Source organism: Leiobunum rupestre, chromosome 1 (assembly GCF_980474605.1).
Source record: "Leiobunum rupestre chromosome 1, qqLeiRupe1.1.hap1, whole genome shotgun sequence".
Classification (NCBI taxonomy): Eukaryota; Metazoa; Arthropoda; class Arachnida; order Opiliones; family Sclerosomatidae; genus Leiobunum; species Leiobunum rupestre.
Window position 1 is genome coordinate 12,828,412 of NC_143384.1, and position 22,851 is coordinate 12,851,262.

The 22,851-nt window shown below is 36.0% G+C and overlaps 1 protein-coding gene and 1 long non-coding RNA gene across 2 annotated transcripts; both read right to left on the bottom strand.

Annotated features, from left to right (window-relative positions):
- Positions 1-8,053: 8,053 nt before the first annotated feature.
- Positions 8,054-10,581, bottom strand: LOC149961117 (cubilin-like). The gene is made up of 7 exons (XM_090157872.1): positions 10,568-10,581; positions 10,495-10,501; positions 9,756-9,945; positions 9,562-9,677; positions 8,598-9,017; positions 8,358-8,520; positions 8,054-8,271 (listed from the first exon to the last, which is right to left on the bottom strand). Exons 1-7 carry the CDS (start codon positions 10,579-10,581, stop codon positions 8,054-8,056), a joined length of 1,128 nt encoding a protein of 375 aa, XP_090013998.1.
- A 23-nt stretch (positions 10,582-10,604) lies between these two features.
- Positions 10,605-16,158, bottom strand: LOC149961118 (uncharacterized). The gene is made up of 3 exons (XR_016479812.1): positions 15,905-16,158; positions 10,794-10,886; positions 10,605-10,722 (listed from the first exon to the last, which is right to left on the bottom strand). It is a non-coding gene; the product is annotated as an uncharacterized LOC149961118 (long non-coding RNA).
- Between the last annotated feature and the right edge of the window lie 6,693 nt (positions 16,159-22,851).

Here is a 22,851-nt window from a genome sequence, read left to right on the forward strand (position 1 = left end):
GCTTGTTTCTTTTCCGTCAAGGACAGAATTCCAATGGCGCCATATACAATCTTTTTCGCGGTCTTTTCGACCCCTCTTTTTGGCCGCCCGCTAGTCGGCCATTACCTGGAACCACCGGTGGGGGGTCTACGCTCCGGTCTTTGGTCCCAGGATATGGAGAATGGGGGTTAAGGGGGTAAACTCAACATGAACGCGCCCAGCAAATTTCTCAAAAAAAGAGCTATAAAATTTGGCCTTGAGAGAATAGAAAATAGCTAGGATCTAATGCGCATGGCCGGAATCAAGTTTCGACAGTTTTTCTCTTTTGCCTCTTATCCTCTTAATACAGTATCCTTCGTAAAAGCTTATGTTTTTAGATTTCATGTAAGTTTGAGAAAAATTTGGTGTAAGCGATAACGTCGTCGCTTTCAGAAAAAGGCAAAAAAAACCTTAAATTTCGTGCTTTTCCGATCAAAACTTAAGTGTTCAGAAACAGAGTAAAATTAACTGTACCTTCCCAGAAAATGGAAATCGGAATCTCTTATTTCGACGAAATCGAACGAGCAATTGCTGTGATTTTCAAGATCGAAAAATCGGAAAGTCAGATCTACGACAAACCCTGGTGGGCCACGGATCAACCAATTGCATTCAGCGCCGTGAGGGTAGTTTACAGGATGACTCGGAGTTGAAAAGGCACCATTGGTCTCAGTCAACACACCTCCGCAACCTGAATAAGATTGAAAGTACGTCAGATATACTTTATCCACAAAAGTATGCAAAATCTTCATTAAAAAAACCTCCCCTTTAATTTTATGAAAGCTGCCAAAATTAACAATTAAGAACATTATATTCAAAAACTAATAATTTTAACAGGTGTGAAGGTCTAAAAAATAAATGGATAAAATTGACAAATTCGGATTGTCTTTAAATAGAAACGATTTCAGTAGAACTCAGGGAAAAAGATATTAACCGCCAAAATTTCAAAGCATCATACAAATTTCGGTTATTTGTTAATTTGTGGATAGTAATTGTGGCTATAAAACGATTTTTATGCAAAAAGATTTTTAAAGTATAATTTTCAAATATAGATATAAAACAATTAATGGGAAATTTGTTATCCAAAATACGTTTCGGTATGCCACTAGTTAGTAAGATAATGTGAATAAATAAATGATTATCAATATACCAGTGTCGATTGCCGAGTAATTGGCCAGGAATCCTTTATTGTTTAGAGACGAGTCCGTTCTGAAAACGACCAAAAGATGATTGTATGTCGAAGTAATTGGTTCAGGAAGACTTGTTCCGCAGAGATGTCCAAGAGACGTTCCATTGGGTGAACCACTATCTAGAATCTAAATGTATCGATAATACATATAAAATCAGAATTACATATTAACCGATTTAAATTACGTTATTTATTATATGAGATTTTTTATACTTTATTTTTCACAAATTTATTTCATACGTTATGTATGTTCTCACGTGTTCAGTTTGTACAGAATGTGGTACAAAATATACCAGACGAAAAATATACTGTATGTTTTTTAATTTGCAACAATTATTCGAAATATTTTCGTTCCCTTATCAACTATTAACACCTTTAAGATTTTAAATATTTAAACCCAAATAACAAAATGAACTCGGTTTTGCAAATTTGAATATTTGATTATACAACCCCAATAAATAGCAATCGAATGAATCAGCACATTATTTTTAATCACGGTAGTAGAAGGAAAGTAAGGTCGACACTCCGAACCCGTACCCGGGTTCGGGTTCGAGATCGGGATTCGGGATTTTAGGGAGGGAATAGGGGTACAATCGTAGAAAAGTCAATGTATTTAGGGTATTTATCGCGAAGATGTGTTTTTTCTCATATCAAAATATGTTTTTCAGGACCGGCTTGTTTAACGTTATCTTTATCTCCGCTTATCTCGAGTATATGTTCAGGTTCGGCTTCTTTCTCTTTATCTCGCGTTTTAAATATCGTACGGAATAAGTTGAGAATGTATTGAAATAGTGTAAGTTGTAAAGATTGATATGTTCTTGATAACCTAGGTGGGATATAGTGCGCGCGATACCCTCACGCGTGCGCGGATTATCTGGGGACGCGGCTAATTTAAATTTAAATGAAAACATGGATTTGAGTGTTTTAAAAAGAGACGTCATGGAATATTTGATAGTTTATAGTAAACTACGTCACACGTATTTTGTTAAAGAGAATTAAATTAATTATGAACTCCATTTAATATACCAAAGTGGCGCTTGATCCAACATCACAAGCATTTTATTAAAATAAATATCTCAAGTTTACGAATACGTTAAATAACATTCCAATATACAAATATATATACTTGACGGTCAATGCGTTTAAATAGATTTCCAAAATGTAAATATAGGTAGTAAAATACTAAAAAAAAACCTCATACTCTACGTTCAATACGTTAAAATAGATTTCAATACGCAAATATAGGTGGAAAAATACTACAAAAACACCTTAACTTGTCGTTCAATACGTTAAAATACTTTTCCGATACGTAAATATAGCTCTACTTTAAATCGTATAAAATATATTTCAGATATGCAAATACATAGATAAATACTATAAAAATATCTAAACTCTACTTTTAATACAACAAAATACAATTTCGTAATTCAAATATTTAAAAATACTTAATTAATGTACTGAGTTACGTTTAAAAGAACTTTTTGTAAACACGAATTCCTCCAATTGTTAAACATTATTTCCAGATTAGTTGGTGTATTTATGACTGGTAAGACTCTTGTCAGAAAGATGAATTCTTATGCATCTTTTATTCTGCTTTTAATACGTTAAAATACATTTCCAATATGAAAATATAGGTAGAAAATACTACTAAAATCCCTTTTTAAATTTGATAAAATACATTTCCGATATGTGACAAGAGTATTACTAATCATACATACACCATCTAATCTGGAATTTATGTTTAACAATTGGATGAATTCGTGTTTACAAAAGGTTCTTTTAAACGTAACTAAGTACATTAATTAACTATTTTTAAATATTTGAATTACGAAATTGTATTTTGTTGTATTAAAAGTAATTCGTGATAAATTCCAACAAAGTACCGCTTACTGTTGGAATTTTGACTTTTGTTTATTTATCCAAACGTTGGATTTCGACGAATGCCAGAGCATAAAATATGTTTATTGAAAATCGAAACGCCATGCAATCATTTTGAAAAATTTCACTATAAATTGAAATGGACCGCTCACATAAAGGGCAACATAGTTATATATTTACTTACGGGTCCCCGCAGTAATAGCACCGGCCAGTGCAACCAATCAAATTGTCTTTAGTTCTCTAGTATAATTCTGTCCCAAATTTAGTAAATTCTCGTCGAATTTGAAGGAAAATGATTCCATGCGAGCTTAAAAATATCTGCGCAAGTGGAAAACGCGTTAATGGGAAGCTGCGGAAATCGGATACTGCGCAAATGGCAAACCGCGAAATTGCATATGCGGTAATGGGAAATGGTGTAATGGGAACTGCGCAGTTAGCCCATTACCTTATAGAATGTAGACTACTATTTCGAGGTGGTTGGAGTAATTTTAAAAGTTGAAGACTGACATATATCTATAATATTGTTCCACAGAGTAAAACATTCAAAACAAATGAATTACAATAATTTGCTTATGACTTAAGCGACATCGGTAAACATGGAACAAAGATTGGTCAACTAAAACCAATAATCCGAAATGCATCACTCCCGACAATTAATTAGAGCTCGAGAAAGCATGCGAGAAGCTAGATTAAAATCAAATTTGGGAAACTTTGGATAAAGTATGGTACGAGCATTCGTAAACGTTGTATGGTTCAATTTTCGTTATTAAGAAGACATGCTTAAGTATTTAAAAATTATTTATAAAGGCATAATCGTATCCAAAAGAACAAAGCCATTTCTTATGATCGTTCGTGACGGGAAGTTTACCGAAGATTAGAGAGAGAAGGGCGCGAGCTTTTTCCCAAGCTAGCAATACTATACAAAGAAATTAAAAGGAGCGACGCGCATACCAAGAAACAAAAGCTACGTTCCACGTAGGGTAGAAACCGGGTTTGAGCCGGTTTGAGCCTAGGTTTGGTTGTATCACTGCAATCGAACCGGTTCGCAGTTGTTATTAACATCATTCTAAAATATGAAAATTTCAGAAATAAAAAAATAATGACATTCTAAGATAATTTATAGTCTTTATGATCACTCAATTGTTTAGTCACGAACTCACTTACACCACATTTTGTAAATAATAACGACGGACCATAAGCCTTTGATAATCATTATTTTTATGAGAAAAGTAACAAAATGTGATAACTAAATAATACTCACGCGAAATAAACAACAAACATATATGGAAAAAGGCGAGTAATATAAAATGTATGTGAAATTAGGATTTTCATAACTCATTCCCTATTTCCCTAAGGTTTTTCTCCCAAGCTCACATGGAATCATTTTCCTTCAAATACGACAAGAATTTACTAAATTTGCGACATAATTATATAAAAGAATTAAATACAATTTGATTGGTTGCACCGGCCGGTGCTATTACTGCGGGGACCCACAAGTATATATTTGTTCTACATATATTGATGACAATATTTAAAATTACACAAAAAATGTTAAGCTTAAATGACAGTAAAATGGATTTTAATTTTCCAAAATAATTTTTTTCCTGCACGGCGTTTCTCATACGCAACGAGAATTGAAAGATTAGTTATCGATATTTCAGATTAAACAACATAAATAATTCATCGGTAGAAATATTTCAAGGATCTTTGGGAAATATTTTCATTTCTTAAATTATTTTCTACGTGTACCAATATGAGTATATGTTACATTAGAATGTAACTGAAAAGCACTAAGAAATTTCAACGAAAAACTCTTTACAACAGATTTCTGTAGTTAATCTGTAAAATTTGCGGTTGTCAGGCCCGGACTGGCCCGGGCGGCTAGCCGGCAATCGCCGGTCAGATCGGGGCCAACTCAAATTGGGGGCCAAAGTGGAAAAATTTGGCATTAATGGGAAGTGGGGCCAACTACTAGCCAGTCCGGCCCTGGCGGTTGTGTTTCAAACAAAGTTCATCAGTAAAGCATTTCTGAGAAATTAAGAGCGTAAAACCGTATATCACAGAATACAATAATAGTTCTGTAATTTAGTAACAGAATGTTTGCAGTGTGTTATGAAAACTACAGTTCGTCCATAAAGAATTTCGGCGATATTAGCAGTATACAATCGTTAATTTTAAATTCAGAAATAGTTCTGCAAGTCTTACAGAAAATAGTAAGAGCAATAGTCCCACTGATAAAAGTGGCAGACGGACACTGTGTATAGTTACAACGACTTTACTGATTATCTGTTTTACAGAAAAAACATTTCAGTACTGTAAAACATAGCTGTAAAAAGGACAGGGTATATTCGATTTTCTCGATAACGGCCTATTCACAAAATCTTTCATTTCACTTTTGTAAAAGATAATAAAGAATCTAACTGGCCGATTTCTTTAAAAATAATTTTTGGTTAGCTGCAGCTAGAGTACTTATAAAATTCAGATTAAAATACAGACTAGCAAACGGTATAAAAATCCTATTTATGAAAATTATTGATTTCTCGTAACATAGGCGGCAGATCATCTTATAAACTTCGACTGTTAGGTTGGGCTAGTAAACGTCAAGATCTTAAGTTTTTGTTGGTCAAAAGCGTATCCATGGGGAAAAATGTGCAAAGCCCCCAGAAAAGTATGGTTCTATGTAGAAATATTTTATTTCTTATACTTTTCAATTGTGTTCTCCCACTCCCACCCAGAACTAAAATCCTAGCTACTACACTGGTTTTTTACGTCAAATTAGATTAGGTTAAATTTAAAAGTGTTAAAGTTTATAGTTTAAGCATGTCATCTGAAGTCTATAATATGCTTAACTGTACAAACAGTAAAGTTAAATTTAACATAAACACAAACGCGAGTAAACAATAAGATGAATTTAAAATTTTTACCTCAACACAATCGAATTGACAGTCTTCATCTCCTTCAACGTCAAAATCCAAAAACTGTAATTGAACAAGTTTCCCAACAGGTAGTTCAATTTGATAGTTGCAGGTCCTATCGGAAGGATAACTATCCGGATAATACGGTGATTTTAAAACTCCAGTCAGGGAAGTGAACAGGCCTCCGCAAGCTGAACCCAAATGGTAAAATAAAAAATAAATAAACAACCTATATTTATACACTTAAATGATACAGCGTTAATTTTCTAAATCTTAGGCGGGAATAAAGAATTTGGTTTGGTAAAATATATAGAAATTCAGGGGCAGGACCAGGATTTTCAGATTTTTAACTTCATATTAATAATAATCAGCTAGGCTAATACCCAAGGCACCACCTTAGGTCTAAGTCATCAAGCGACTTTCAGGTGGCCGGGTTACAATGCGTAGGAGGGTGGTTGCAAGCCCTGTATGCCACGCAAGCCAACAGCTCCCTACACTAACTATTACCGTTAACCTCTACAAATTTTTATGGAAGGGGAAACCAAATAGCTCGGGGGAAACCCCTTAAACCAGTGGGGAAAGAACTTGCAAAGTCAACGCAGAAGGAGTTGTTCCGAGTTTTCACCCAGTGCCACAAGCTGGGATCAAACACGGCTACTCTTGCTGCGAGGCGAAAGTGATAACCACTCCTTATTATTTTTATTATTATTATTATTATTATTATTATTATTATTATTATTATTATTATTATTATTATTATTATTATTATTATTATTATTATTATTATTAACTTCATATTTTTAATAAAAATTGACACTTTTTTAGGTAAACGGCCTGATTTTGAGCAAGATTGGTAAAGCTACCGCTAACCCCAAATTCTGGTTTTTGTACCTCAATTTTAATTAGTTAATCTTATGAAAATTAAATCATTGAGGCGCTAATGTAATAAATAACCAAGTCAATGTCGGAGTATAGCGTTTTCTAATAAATCTCAAACTTGGTCATATTAGATTTAAAAATAACAACCTATTTTTACTTGAAGAAGTTCAAACTAAAATTTGTGTGTTCAGATCTGTCAGTCAAAAAAATCAAAACTTTTAGTTAATACTTAAAAATTGAAATATGTTTGTTTTAGAATATTTCTATGGTATATTTGATTAGTTCAATAATACCCAGTTGAATTTATTTATTATTTTTGAGCTAACAATCACCGATGTTTCTATTTTCGGTTCAACTTTAAAAATAACTATCTTTACTCAATATCTACTACAATTTATACTCTTAAGTTTGCCACTTAATTTATGTGGATAATTATAATTCATTAAATATGAAACAGTTATCTTTGATTACGGGAATTTCAGGAGGTAGGCCAAGTAAGTGTTGGCCTACCCTGAATTTTAAAAAAGAGTCCCCAAATCTTGTCAAAAAAGCCCGATGAATTTTAAATAGTTGAAACTTTTGGTAGTTAACTTAAGATTCTAGTCAAATTAATACCATATAATTTGAAATTTTCGGATGAATTACTATATTTTGTAAATTTTAGGAAATGAAATAGAGCCCTAAATTATTTTTAAGGGTTCAAATAATAATCCTATACCTGGCCTAGCTAACCCAAATGTCATAGGGCCACTGCTAATAATTAATATACAGAGTGCAAAATACTTTTTTTATTTAAAATTAAAATATTACTAATGTAAATAAAGTGGTTTTTAATTTCTTTCAATAACGTTTTACGTAAGTTACCGTTCTTCAATATTTAAGAACTCATACCTGTTTTGTATCGAGCCTTAAAACCGTCCCTGGTACGGCTGTAGTCGGAATTAAACTGGATGAACAGAGTGTTGCCGGATGATATGATATTTTGAGGAGCATTTACTCCACAAAACTTTCCAAAAAAATCAGCGTTCTCATCCCTACCATCAAAAATCTTCCAGAAAAGATAAAAATAATTTATATTTTTAAAACATACGGAACACATTTAACTAATATAGTGTTTATTTTTTAAAGAAAGTAAGATAAAAAAGGTGCCCTTTTTATTCAAAATTAGGTTTAAATTTCATTTGGTTTGCTTCACGAGTCCTACCTTCAAGTAATCGAAATTGCAATTCCTGTGACTCTCTAAATTGAACTCTTCGAATTCCAGTTGAATTTTCTCGTCGGGGTGTACTCTGATTAGCCACTCGCAGTTCAAGTCGTCTTCGTATCGATCGGGATAGTTCGGGGAAACGATGAGGCCTTGATCTCGGGTAAAAACCCCCCCGCAACCGGGAATACCTACATTTTAATATCGATAAAATATAATTTTATATTTTCTACTTTCAAATGTATTTAAATCTAATTTCCATATAATGTAACCATACTTGGTAACGAGGAATATGTCAAACTGAACCCTCTATCTGTTCGTGACTGATCCGTGTGAAAGTGAACCACAGCGTGAGATCCCGAAGTGTGTTTCGGTGACGGAGTGCTCGTATTACAAATGGTGTCCAGCACTGGACTTGTGGTAGATCCTCCATCGTAAATCTACAAATCAAAATTCCATTGAATATTTTACCCAAGTATTAAAAAGACCTGTGGCTTTGGCCTTAGGAAAAACATACCCTTAGAAAATCAAAACTGCAATTGTCATGCGTTTCTATGGCAACGTGTGCAAATTGAAAGTGCAATCTCTTTCCGGGTTGGACCTGGATGAACCAATAGCAATCCCGATTACTGGGATAAATTCCGGGATATCCGGGAGAAGTGACGGAGCCGTGGGTACTGGTGACGTTCCCTCCGCAAACGGGATCAGTGGTGTTCCAATGCAGTTCGAATCCGTCGTTGTTGACGCTCGAGTCGGAATGGAACAAAATGTAAAGCACGTTGTGAGTGCTAATTAGGAATGGAACGGGCTTTTCGGTGTCGCAGAATTGGTGGATTCGAGGAGAAGCAGCATTTTCGCCGTCGTGGAACGCCAGATAGTCAAACTGGCAATTGGGAGACGCTTCCACGTTGAAGGACGTAAAGGTTATGTTGAGGACCTTATCAGAACAGAAACAAGAATAATATTCCGTTATTTCATTGTTTTACGTGACAAGCTTAATCGGCTACATAATCATTTGAGTTTTGGGTCAGGTTGTGTGAAGAGAGAATGCTTGAAGAAGAGAGGTTTTTAAATATTCTGCGGACCGTTTAAAACCTATTAAGACACATCTCGCCTGGAGATTTCAAAATACACTTTAAAAGCCTTTTGACCAGATATTAAAGATATTTATGAATTTAATACTAAATTAACTTATTTTAAACAAGATATAACAATTGATTTGAAAAAATGTGTAATAATATTTCACAGAATTTGGTAATTTATTCTTTTTTTTAAAGAAACGTCAAATTACAAAAGCATCCAACCACTTTGTTCTCAACGCATTTGGTGACGTACAAGTAATAGACCAGCGATTGTGCTGAGTATAGGGCCTTATTTAATATCTACTGTTGTGGCACGAAAATTACTATTCTACATTTATGACATGTTAAAGTAGCTTAAATGAAACGCTTAGTAATTTGATTACATTTTTAAATGTTTACCTTTCCAGGTTGAGTGTAAATTACCCAAGGACAGTCGACCGAATGAGGATACTGTTCTCCATGGTTTAAAGGATAACGAATTGTTCCCATCTCCGATACCATTCGTCCACCACAGCCTACCAAATGAAAGATATATTTAATTTGAGCATTCATCAAAATGTAAGAATTATGATCTTATGAAGTATAATATTAACTTTCAAGTTCTCGGTCGCAAAGGTTTCCCTGCCAGCCTAAGGCGCAGTTGCAAGCGAATTCTCCGTCTGGTCTGTCGAAACACGTGGCTCCGTTCTGGCAGGGATTACTGGAACAGGCCCTCAAGGGCTGGTCGCAGAGTGGTCCATTAAATCCGTGGTAGCACACGCAAGTAAAAGATGACTGATGTGGCTGCACGGATATGTGTAAATTTTTAAAATTTATTTGTGACCAGTTTATTTCGTATTATTTTTATATTTGGGAGGATAATTTCTTGATATGAGCTTTAAGTGTATCAAATATGTATTAGATATGTTTAAACCCCTTAGGTTCTTTAAAATTTGTAAGATAGTTAAAAAAATTCGAACTGACCAAATTTTTATATAAAAACGCGTAAAAGCTAATCGCTCTACTTCAATTTAAATGAAAGATAACACTGAAAATTGAGCAGAGATATTCCGTATTAGCACGCCATAGGTCAAAGCTACATGAAATTACATACCAAATTTTCACTAAACTTAACACAGTTGCGAAGGTCAAGATCACGGTCTATTCAGATTTATTTTTCGAGGAACAAGTCGGTTTTCGATTGCAGTGAAATTAGTATTTAAACTCCTTGTCTCCTTATTACATATATTTAGACTACTACCAAGATATTATTAAAAATTCTTAATTTTAATGTTTCCGCTACCCAAAAGATATTTAGTTATCAGCCCTTGAACAGCAACGATTCAAACTGACAGTTGTTCTATTTAAATTATTGATCATATAAACGGAATACAAACATTATGAAATAATGTTCAACTGATCTTACTCGGCAAGATCCATGAATGCATGGGCTGCTATCACAAGCTGTTCCAGTTCCTCCACCACTACCCCCACTTGAGGAAGCAACGCATCCGTTTGGTCCGACGCCGTTTCCAGTATACCCGTGAGGACAACGACATTCTCGATATCCAGCATAGACCGCTAACACGTTATGTAAATAAATAATGTAAGAAATTTTAAGCATAACGTTAACTTATAAAAGAAAAAAATACCGTTGTTTTCCACGCATGTAGCGATACGATCGCAACCTCCATTTCCTTGGCTGCACACGCCTGGCAAACACGTTCGCCCATCACCAACGAATCCTATTAAAAAATTAAAAACAACTTTTGAACACGTCCTTTTCCACCTTTCGGTCATGATTAAATCAACTATTAAAATTCTATCATTTCTATAGCTTAAACGTTAGTGGCAAAAAAGCGTTACGAATTTAGGTGCGTGACCCTACAAGAATGTAGTTTTACTTCAAATTCTCAAGAAGAATAAGAATATTTTTCTTCAGCAAAAAAATGGAGCAGTGGTACCAAACTATTTGTTCAGACTCATCCAAAGAAGAGAAGAAAACATCTACAGCTGGATTGCCTAAAAACACTTCTCGCTCAGCCCATTTTATTGCTCGCTAAAGATAAACTTACAGTTGCAAGTTTAAATAGGCGCTTAAATAAATCCCATCTCTGATTCTCTTGCCCCCCTGTTAAAAAATGCTGCCAGATCTATACATAGGATATTATAAGCTTTGGTAGTATAAAGAAAAACAATAGACAAACCAGTTATATGGGGTGTCTTAATTTGATCAGCCCAGGCGTTTTTCTCAAAAACTATAGTTGCTAGAAATATGAAATTATCAGGATATACTCTCTCGGGAAGGACCCTTTTCTTTTGGAAATTTCAGAAAAATTGTGAAATTTTTCACCGTTTTGAAATTTTTATTATTTGAATGATAGGTGGTAGACGAAAATTTTCCATCAACAAGTTCTAGAGCGTCCTCGAAATCCTTTAATGAAATTGGTTTGGTCAAAAACAGACAATTTTTCATTGATTTTATACGTTATGAAAAAAAACAAGTTGGTACTACCCAAAAAGGTTTACGTCTCATTAAAAAGAAACCTATCTAATTTGAAATGATCGTAAGTTTATAAAGATAAAAAAAAGCGTTATTTAAGACAAATCATTTTAAATAATGTTTTAGAGAAAATACAATTTACATAGTAGAATTCCAGAATTCACGCGTCTTATTTTAATTGAGGTTCAATAATTTCACCGTCCGCTGCAATACAAATCAGTGCGCGATGAAGCATATTTTGAAACGGAGCACGGACCATCTCGTGAGTTACGAGTTGGAACGCTGCGAAGATTCTCTGCCGTAGATCTTATTCATTAGTGACAGGCGTTTTATACACTACCTCGTTGACGAATCCCCACAGGAAAAAGTCCGGCAGTGCGAAATCTGGGGACCTCGGAGGCCATCGTACTGGACCGTTCTTGCCTATCCATCGCCCAGGGAACTCGTTGTTAAGGCACTGCACGACGTGTCTTTCTTGGTGGGCAGGTGCACCGTCATGCTGAAACCAACTCGTCTGCGACTTCATTTTGTAGAAAGGTCAGGTAGTTCTACCCATTGAGTCGACGCGGAAGAAAAATGGCCCACTAAGGCGATCTCCCAGAAGACCAGCCCAGACGTTTAAACGGAATTGTACCTGATTGTGGCGAGGAAATCCTCAGTGCGGATTTTCATCACTCCACATGTGGTTATTTTGGCTGTTAAACGGGCCGTCTCTCCCAAAGGAGCACTCGTCGGACACCAGAATCAAACTGAGGAAATCTTCGTTTCCGTCGGCCATAGTACAAAACCAGTTACAGAAATCTCAGCCGAAGTCGCTGATCACCATTGTAAAGTGCTTGGTTGATGTTGTTATGGCCAGGTCCGCGGAATCTGCGATTCACGATTCCTTCAGGGTACAACATTCGAAATAATCGACTCACTTCACACGCATTTCGTTGATAATTATTTTAAAACGAAGCGGTGTCTCTTTAAATACTAAAATGGAGCTACACTTTAAGCGACAGAGTAGTGCAAAATAAAAAAAAACACTTGGGAAATTCAGTTGGAATAAATAAGACGGTTTCGTGGACTTCTTGCAACATTCTTGCCCCAAATAAAACGCGTGAATTCGGGAATTCTACTATGTTAATTGTATTTTCTGTAAGAAATTATTTAAAATGATTTGGATTAAAAAAGTCCCTTAGGAGGGGTTATACAACCACCGTGTCTGTCTGTGGGTCTGTGGGTCTGTCTGTCAAGCCTGCGAACGCGTTCGCATTTTCGGTGCAAAGTGTAATCACTGCGGACGCAGTTTCTCGAGATCTCTGCGTTCGCAGTTTCTCGAAGGGTTGGCAAAACCACCGTGTGACGGTGAGCGTTAACGCAATCATTTGCGGTTTGGTTTGGATGGTGTTTTTTCGCTCACCGTCGTGACAGTTCGGTGTATTACGTTTTTGTAATGTTTATGCGTAGGTTGTGAGTGTTGAGTTGTTTGTGTTCTGATGGTTGTGCATGTTGAGTCTGTTGTGTTTGTATGGGCATTTTCTCTCCAACTTCTTCCTAATGACTTTGGGACGGACCGAGTGCTGAGTGTAATGCTACCTCTCAACGTCCAATGGCATGGTTTCCACCAGTTGTACACGGTATTCGTCTTAGTATCAATTTGCGATCGCATCGGGCGGGATTTGAACGAAATTTTGGTTTAATTGAAATAGAATTGAAATTGAAATTATTGCATCGAAGAAATTCTAATTTAGCGTTTCTCTATTGATTAAAAACAAATGCGCCACCCAGGTTTCGAACCCAGGTCATTCGGCTTGGCAGTCGAGCGCTCTACCACAGAACCACCGATAGCTGCTTAGGTTCACTGAAATTAAGACACGCATCGTAAGCATAATAGGTAATAAAGTCTTTTTTTATTAATGAATTTATGAAGGCCTAATCTGGTTTTTTTACGAATGAGATTTTAAAGGTTAAATCTTGTTTTAGCGCAGTCAGCCGAGATTAGAGGGTTAAAGGGTAGACCCTGTGGGTGGTCCACTTTGTTAGTTTTTTTGTTATTTATTTACAGGTATTCTTAACGACCTATATATAGTTGTGTTAATTCAAAGGAGATAATTTTACGTTAATTGCTTTAAGAGCTGGCGGTTAGTCAAGTGGCTCTCTGTGCTTTGTTGATGGTAAGGTTTTTGCTTCTTGTAAATATATTTGGTGTGGATATTTGGATATCTACGATTTCTAACGCAGTCAATGATTTCCTGGGTGTGCGAGTCATTATATGATATTGGAAATTGGACGGCATTGGTCTTTTTCATGCGGTATGTGTCACAACGTCAACTGGAAGTCTACGAGGGTTGAAATAAAATGAGCGTTAAAGATGCGGCAAGTATTTCGTAAGCGAGAAAAATACAATTACCATCTGTAGATATTTCTTTCATTAAAATTTGCTTAGTATTATATTCAACTGATAAACATGTACTGTAAAAAGGGTTAAATTCAATTGTGCATTGTTTTAGTAAGTCTAACTCGCTGTTGTAACTACTTAATTTATAATATTCTGAATAAATTAAACTCGATTGTTTCGTCTCAATTATTTAAATTAAAATTAAAATTTTATACCGGGCAGGGTTTGAACCGAGAATACGTTTTTCGTAAATAACTCTGAATTGCGGAGATATCTTTGGGGGTTGTGTCGAGAAATTAATACCACTAGGGACCATTCTTCCGAGGAGAGGTATATTTTGGCTTGCCAACTTGTTTATCTTTACAAACATACGATCATTTAAAATTAGATAGGTTTATCTAACTTTCTTTTTCATGAGACGTAAACCTTTTTGGGTAGTACCAACTTGTTTTTTTTTCATGACGTATTATGTCAATGAAAAATTGGCCGTATTTGACCAAACCAATTACATTAAAGGTTTTCGAGTACGCTCTACAACTTGTTGATTGAAAGTTTTCGTCTACCACCTATCATTCAAAAAAAAATTCAAAACAGTGAAAATTTCACGATTTTTCTGAAAATTTCAAAAGAAAAGGGTGCTCCGCGAGAGAGTATATTCTGATAATGTCACATTTCTAGCAACTATAGTTTTTGAAAAAAACGCCTGGGCCAATCAAATTAAGACACCCTGTATGTACAGTCGCAACAGTACAAACTCTATAACCGGCTTTGAATAATCATTTATTTAAAGGACTATTGTCATCTAGCAATGATAAACGCTTAATTTATTGCGACGAATCTAAATAATAATAATAATAATAATCAACTAGGCTAAAACCCTAGGCACCACCTTAGGCCAAGGTCATCGAGCGCCTTTTAATGCCGTTAAACAGGTGGCGTAGGAGGGTGGTTGACATCCACAAGCTCGTAGGTAAGCCTTTTAACCAGTAGGGAGAGAACTTGCAAACTCAACGCAGAAGGAGTCGATCTGAGTTTTCACCCAGTGTAACAAGCTGAGATCGAACCCGGCTCCACTTGCTACGAGGCGAAAGTGCTAACCACTCCGCCACCCCACGCAAGATCTTGAGCTCGGTTTCAGGGTTCGTACAAAATTTTCGGAATTAAATTCCCTGACATTTCCAGGTTTTCCCTGACCATTCTTTTTAGAATAAATGACAGGTTTGGGGTAAAACCTTTAAAAATATTTATTATATCTTTTAATACGTCTTTCAAAAATTTATTTTAATGATTTTAAAATTCCCTTACTTTTTTTAAACCATTTTAAAATTCCGTTACTTTTTTTAACCATTTTCAAATTCCCTTACTTTTTTTTAACCATTTTCAAATTCCCTTACTTTTTTAACCATTTTCAAATTCCCTTACTTTTTTTAACCATTTTCAAATTCCCTTACTTTTTTTTAACCATTTTCAAATTCCCTTACTTTTTTGGACTATTTTCAAATTCCCTTACTTTTTTGGACCATTTTCAAATTCCCTTATTTTTTTGGACAATTCAAATTCCCTTACTTTTTTGGACCATTTTCAAATTCCTTGACTTTTCTCTGACCTTTTGGGGTCTTTTTAAATTTCCCTTACATTTTGGACCATTTTCAAATCCCTTGTATTTTCCCTGACTTTTTAGAAACATTTTCTAATTCCCTGACTTTTCCAGGTTTTCCAGGTCGTGTCCGAACCCTGGGTTTTTATAAGGCACTTTCATTCCCACGTACAGTGTTTACTCGCCTACAAAATCGATATTTTTCGCGCTAGTGGAAAGGCAGCCTTATTCAAGATCGGTATTCGTTTTCCACTGTATATTCGCGTTTAGTGAAATATACCTGGAGGACAAGGCCCACACTTGAAAGATCCGAAAGTGTTTTCGCAGGCCACACGTGGAACCAGGGAGCATCCGGCGTTGTTATTTAGGCATTCGTTGACATCGTGGCAGCTCTGACCATTCCCTTCATATCCGGCTGGACAATGTCCGCATTGAAATCCGCCGTCGTAGTTGTAGCAAGGAACCCTCGGGTTGAGCGAGCAGTGCGCAGGGCCATCTAGCGAGCATTCGTTTATGTCAACGTCACAAGCTCCGGTTCGGTTATTTACTTTCCACCCTTTATCACAAATGCATTTGAAGCGCTCCTTTTAAGACAATTCAGAAATGAATGGAAGAATGAGCAAAACGTTAAAAACCAAGACAAGAGAGAGTTTAGTGTCATGACTCAATCGCGGTCCAGTCTTGAAGCTTAAACATAATTAAATTATCATAAAAGTTATAATAAATTTGACTTTCTTTAAGATTTTCATTAAAAAAAGTGAGAAAAACGTGTTTGCTACATATTTCAATCTGACTAACATCGTCTATGGCTAGGTTTAGGAAGGGAATGAAAAGATAAGTTCCCCCCTCCAAGTTAAATATCTTAAATTGACACTGCTCCCATGTTACTGTTTCTACGCCCCTGAAATGTAATTAGGTAAGGTTAATGATAAGTGGAGGGGTCAAACATTATTTGGTCATACCGAAATGGTTTACATTATATATTTTACAAGGTAAATAACCTTATAGGCAGGGCCGTGCAGAGGGGGCCCGTAGCTGTTGGGCCCATCAAAGAAGCTCAAGGGGGGGGGTGCAAATCGAAGAGGCCCCCGTGTTAGTTTGACCCCGGGCCCCAGGATACCTTTGCACGGCCCCGCTTATAAGTGCTAAAATGAAACATATAGAGTCTATATATTGAAATTAAAGTCCACTTATTGTGCAATAAACATTAGCTTTGTTACATGTAGATTCGCAAGCTTCCAAGTGACTTGAATTTCGAGTGGAAAGGTTAAATCAGTTAAGAGACTGCGAAAGTACGTTTCAAACAGACAAAATTAGCTGTATAGAGATGGATACTTATCACGTTATAGATGAATTGCATAATAATAGTTATGAAATCGAATATACTATGGATAGCAATTTACTCACGATATTCTGAAATTTCCTCTGTCCCCTAACGCAAGTACCGTGAAGACACAAATCTCCGTCTCTTCCCGGATTGTTGCAGTCATCGTGTTCGTTGGTGCAATGGACACCATGCCAATTTGGGGCGCAAACGCATCTGAATTTAAAGGAGTCCATTAATTTACTAAACGGCGTTGAAATGTGCCAAATTATTAATTTATAATCATAGTCAGGTTTTAAAATCCTTACTTTGAAGTAAATCCGCTACGTTAAAATTTAATCATTATTCTCGGTTAAGCGTGTATTGTACTTACTCGTAGCTTCCTAGTCGGTTAAGGCAAGTGGCTGAATTTTGGCATCCCAATTCCGTTCCGGCGAAAAGCGCACATTCATTAACATCCTCTTCACATCTACTTCCCTTTAAATGACGGAAAATATTGAATCAACTTGACATTTCAATTGCACGACTTATTGGCTGACAGACCCTTAAGGCCATAATTAAGACACGCAGGGGCGGCTCCAGACATATATTTGGTAGGTGGGGCATGATATAAAAGTGCAGACACTTGTGGATTTGTATACCCATGCACCGTAATGCTAGTTACAGTACAAGAAAGGTCGTGTATGGGAAAATGGGATACCGAGCTTTGATTTAGGTCAAGAGAGTCCACCCATGGCACTGTAGATATAAGTGCCTCACACCTTAAGAATGACCTTTAGCCCCACGGGTGAACTTCCTTTGAAGTGAATCGCGCCACATTAGCCCTCTTCCTCAATACGCCATTTTTATCACGATTTAATTTACATTTCTGAATAATAAAATGTGCTTAGTTTTAGTTTAACTGGAAAATTTAGAATATTTTAAAAACATTTATTAATATTAAAGTACAAATTCCAAGCGGCGTTGTTTTTTTTTCGAAAAGCGGTTTATTATTGAATGTACGTTTAATGAAATGTTTCGGTGAGTATGCAGAAGAGATAGGCTAGTTAGACGTTCTTCGGCCATTCGTGATCTGAGCCACGACTGGCGTTACTTATTGCTTAAGTCGCAAGAATCTGCAACAATATCCGAATTGTTGGGTACATATCTTTATCACAAGAGCTGATTATAGCCAATGCTGTGTGGGTCGTTTTTCGAGAATTTGGGAATTTTTGGACTTTTCACTTTTCTTTTCCAATATATCTTCCAAAGGCTTAATTCGACTTGGAAATAACTCATCAAAGAACCGTGATCTATACCGAAAAGATAATTAAACTTCTTTAGTAGACATTCTAAACGGTCTATTATTTCAGCTTCTTCAAATTGGAGGAGAAATGATGGCCTTCTAGATAATCGGTTGATAAACGAGTGCTTAAATCCAGATTAATTTCATCCAGTAATGGGATGCTGTAGAAATGTTGGTTGAATTTTATTTCACTATTCTAGGTATATTTACTTCAAAGTCCACAGTTTGCTTCAGTTTGCAAGCTTCTAAGTAAATTTGTAAAAATACGGATGCAGAATTTTCCCTTTTTCACGCCAAACCGATTTGATATCATCAACGGCTTGAACTACTCGGATAAAATCCAAAGATGGAGTTTGAAGTAGTCTGCGCAATGGAAAAGTGTGCTAAAGGAGGTCGATTAGACAAAATAAAGGCATAACAAATTCGATAGTACACACGGATGATATGAGAGTAGATGCTTTGGCCACGGTTTTCCGATCATCCCACGACGAAATAGTTGAAAGAGCGTTAACAATTTCACCAAGAATACTCCGGAATTGAATTACGCCATTGTGATTTTCTATCCAGCGAGTTTGACACAGTCTGACCATTTATCGACCTAAAGCCACTTTCTTTTCGCCAAAGCCTTAAAGAATGCAATTACTTCTTTCATGACTCCAGTAGCATTTCTGGTGGTGGTTAGTTTCGAAGACGTCATTAATGAATTGTTACGGGTGCGAATAAAGTATGGGCACCACGAGCGATGTTCAATATCTCCGTTACAGTTCCCCAATTTTCAGATGTCATCAGGGAATATCCGTCGGTGGCAATTATTTATATCCAGTTAAAGGTTTTGTAAAATATTCAACACAATTTTTCCTAGTACTTCAACTGACAATTTAGTTTCTTTTTCATTTTCAGCGGTCCCTTGAATCGCAGCAGCATAACGGTAAGCGATGAAATCTTTTCGTATGTTTGGCAAAGATTCTCCATGTGAGATATGTTTGTGGTTTCATCGAATATCACGCTATATATAACCGATTGTTTCGCTTTTCCCAAAATATGGAACTTAATTTCATCACCACAAAACTGAATTAATTAGTTTTGGACATTTTCCCCAATTACGTTGCGCGAGAAGAGGTATTGACAAGATGGTATCTAAGAACTTCGTCCAGACGCAATTCGATACCGCTAATGCTCTCTAAAATTGCCATCATTCGATGTACCGGAGTCCTCCATGAGTCATCTCGGCGACCTCGCAGTGGTATATTAAGCCGACCTAAAAATGATTGATTCCCAAATTGGTCGCAATCTGTCCCTGTTTTCTTGTACCTGATTTAAACGTTGCACGTTCACTTTGGTTACAGACGTCTTTCTTCGGCTCTTTAAAAGTGACTAAAAATTGTTTTCCCGCTTCGACTGTTTGTATATGATATACATGTTTTATCATGTAGAACTAGATCTCCATCTTTTCTAAGCAGTTTGGCAAAATATTGTAAAGGTTTGGTTACAAGTAGCGTTATGTACATGTGTTGGGGCAAACAAAACGCAGTACTTGCAATACAAACCTTCGTTTTTGTCAAAAAGTGCAAGCCAGTGGTATTGATTCAGATGACTGTTGTTGACCTAACGCTTTTTTGTGTTCCTTGCTTGGAATGTTCGAAATATGGAAACACGTTGTTCTCATTTCGCGTCCAAGGTCTCTCTAATATGGTGCACTTGGTAATGTCATCTACTTTCTTGTTAACATAGAGCCCTATGTCATTTCACATGGCACACGGCGGTTCTTTCCGTTCGTCCGGTTTAGACGCAGAAAGGTTTTCTGATTCATATCATCACGCGCGGTTACGCTGTTTTCTCCGGTGAGCTCATCGGAAGAAGGCTCGGATTTGTTTATGTTAATTCCGGTGGCCTCATAATCCTCCGCCATTTTCAGAGATTTAGAAGGTATTTCAAGAAATGAATGGTGCTCGCCTAGATTAAAACGTTTATGTTTTACTTCGATACCGTGTTTAGATTTATCCTAATAAAATTATTATTATTTACTAACTAGCTTTGTCAAGTCGCGCAATCCCGTTACAAAAATATTCTATAAAATAACTTTAAAATACTCTACTTAATTTAATTTTATTTAATATCATTATTTTACATAGTTTTTAGAGCATTCGGTCATTTTTCTGTAGATTTTATCTATAGGGAAATCTATGGTACTTTTATGGAAAATTTGTAAAATAGTTTTAGAATAATGAAAGAATTATAAATATTCTATACAATGTTTATAAATATTCTATAGAATGTCTAGAAACCGTTATTATAATAGTCTATAGAATGTGTATAAATATTTATTATGATATTCTATAGAATGTCTTTTAACCTTTATTAAGTTGAATCTACGATACAACTATTGTGCCGAGTGTTAAAGTACTAGTTTTACCAATATTCAGTGGAAAATTTATTAAAAACACAAACAAATCCTGTAGAGCCAATTTCTAAAACATTTTATAAAAAATTTATTTTCGATAATTTTATATAATATTGTACAGCGTTCGTATAGAGTGTTAAAGTAAAAGTTTACGAAATATTTTGTAGTATATTTTGAAAATATAACAGTAGAGTAAACTGGTTTCTTGTTAAACATTTGGAAAAACACTCTTTTGGAGAAGGCTATAGAATACTCTATAACGTATTGAGTACCATAGACATTCTATAAGACTATATAAAGCTTTTTAGACTTTTTTAAAATGGTTTTGTAAGGGAGCCCTCGCATAATCGCATTTGATTTTCTAAAGATCCCAAAAGCCTAATCGTTTATCCCTTGTATATACTAACAATTTAGTTTAGTTTCGACGAATATTTAGACGCCATCGCTGAACGGTTATACCACAATCGTAATTCCGTAAATATTAAAATAATTTTATCACTAAGACACTTACCGTAATCGATTACGTCCACACAAGCAAGCTGAAGCCGCGAAAAAAGTAATTAAAAAAGGATTTCGTGTAGTTATAAGTTTTAACTATCTAACAATAAACATTAACCGAAGAATAATAGAATAGCGCAAAATTTATCGTACATTTTTCATTGGAATGGCTTGCACCCTTGGCTCCTGTAGAAGACAACGGATGTGGCTGTTAACGTGCCGGCGCGCCGTTAAGCGCTGTAACTGCCGCAGCCTTGAAATTTATCTCCGAATACGCGCTTCGATGTTCCAGCAGTGGCTCTGCCTGCAGCTGCAAGAACTTTAGCATATAGGCGACGGTCGAACTTCCGCCGTTCAAGCTCTGGCAGTCAGTGGCAGATTTCAAATTTATCTCCACAGGACCGCATGTATACGTTACGTAGCTCACTTAGCTCCAGTGTCATTTGCATGTAATAGATCGTGACGACATGTAAACTGTATTGATTTCTTACACGGTATATTAAAATTAAACTCTTGGGGGATTACAACTATTTGGCAGTTGCTGGGAACCACCCCTGAAGACACTGAAGTACATTTTCCGATCATTATTTATGAGCTAGTAGCTCTTACAGTCAATCTTACTCACGATAACCTTAGGTTAAAAATATAACTTATATATCACATTTTTCACAGTCAAAACTACTCGAATCCGACTCTGTATCAGGTTGCATGGTCGTTGTTTAGGTTTCGGGGTGCCTCGACAGCACCTCGATAGTTGGAATTGTTCTTTACGTTATGACGTCACTGCCAATAGTTCTAATTAAAATTGTTCCTAAAGATACTATAGATAAACGTTGTAAACGTATTATTGAACGTCATGGGATTAGCTACTTTTTTGTATTAGCTTAAATCAGTTTCGCTCAGATAGGATGATTACTTCTTGTTTGCCTTACACTGATAACGCGGAGTGAGCCAGGTTGATAATAAAATTGTTAGTGTGTGCCTTACACTGAGCTGACATCACACAATGAGTTCGAGCAGTAACCTTCCGCGAAGAAGCCAGATTACGCCAAAATTAAATGCCCTATAAGGTAGGTATATACACCGATTACGCAGAGTTATCAGCCCCTAGGATTAAACTCTACGCAAGACCCTGTCGAAAATTCATCAAGTCAAATTTCTTCTGACTTTTCCGACCCCCCCCCCTTCGTTTCCCTTTCTTACTTTGCGACAAACTCTCATTAACTACTATACCGTTCTGACACACTTTTGGGTCTTACGCTACTTTTGATACTATGGATAAACGTTGTAAACTTAAAATTGAACGTCATTGGATTAGCTCCTTTTTTGTATTACCCACGCTATTAAGGCCGCTTAAATCAGTTTCGCCCAGGGTGGCCTTAACCGATAGGACGATCACTTTGGGTTGGCCTAACACTGAGCCGATATTACACAAAGAGTGAGCGTAATAACTTTACGCCAAAATTAAATACTCTATAACGGAGGTGTGAACACCGATTACGCAAAGTAATCAGCCCCTTTGATGAAGCTTCAAGTCAGTTTTCTTCTGGAGATATTTACCTGCCAGTTTTTAGGGCACAAACAGGTGAAGCCTTTGAAATGATCTAAGCAACTCCCTCCGTTTTGACACGGATTACTCTCGCACTCGTCTCGCCTGAGATCCTATCGAATAACAAAATAAAATAGTGTATACGCTTATTTTACCCTTTAGAAAAAAAT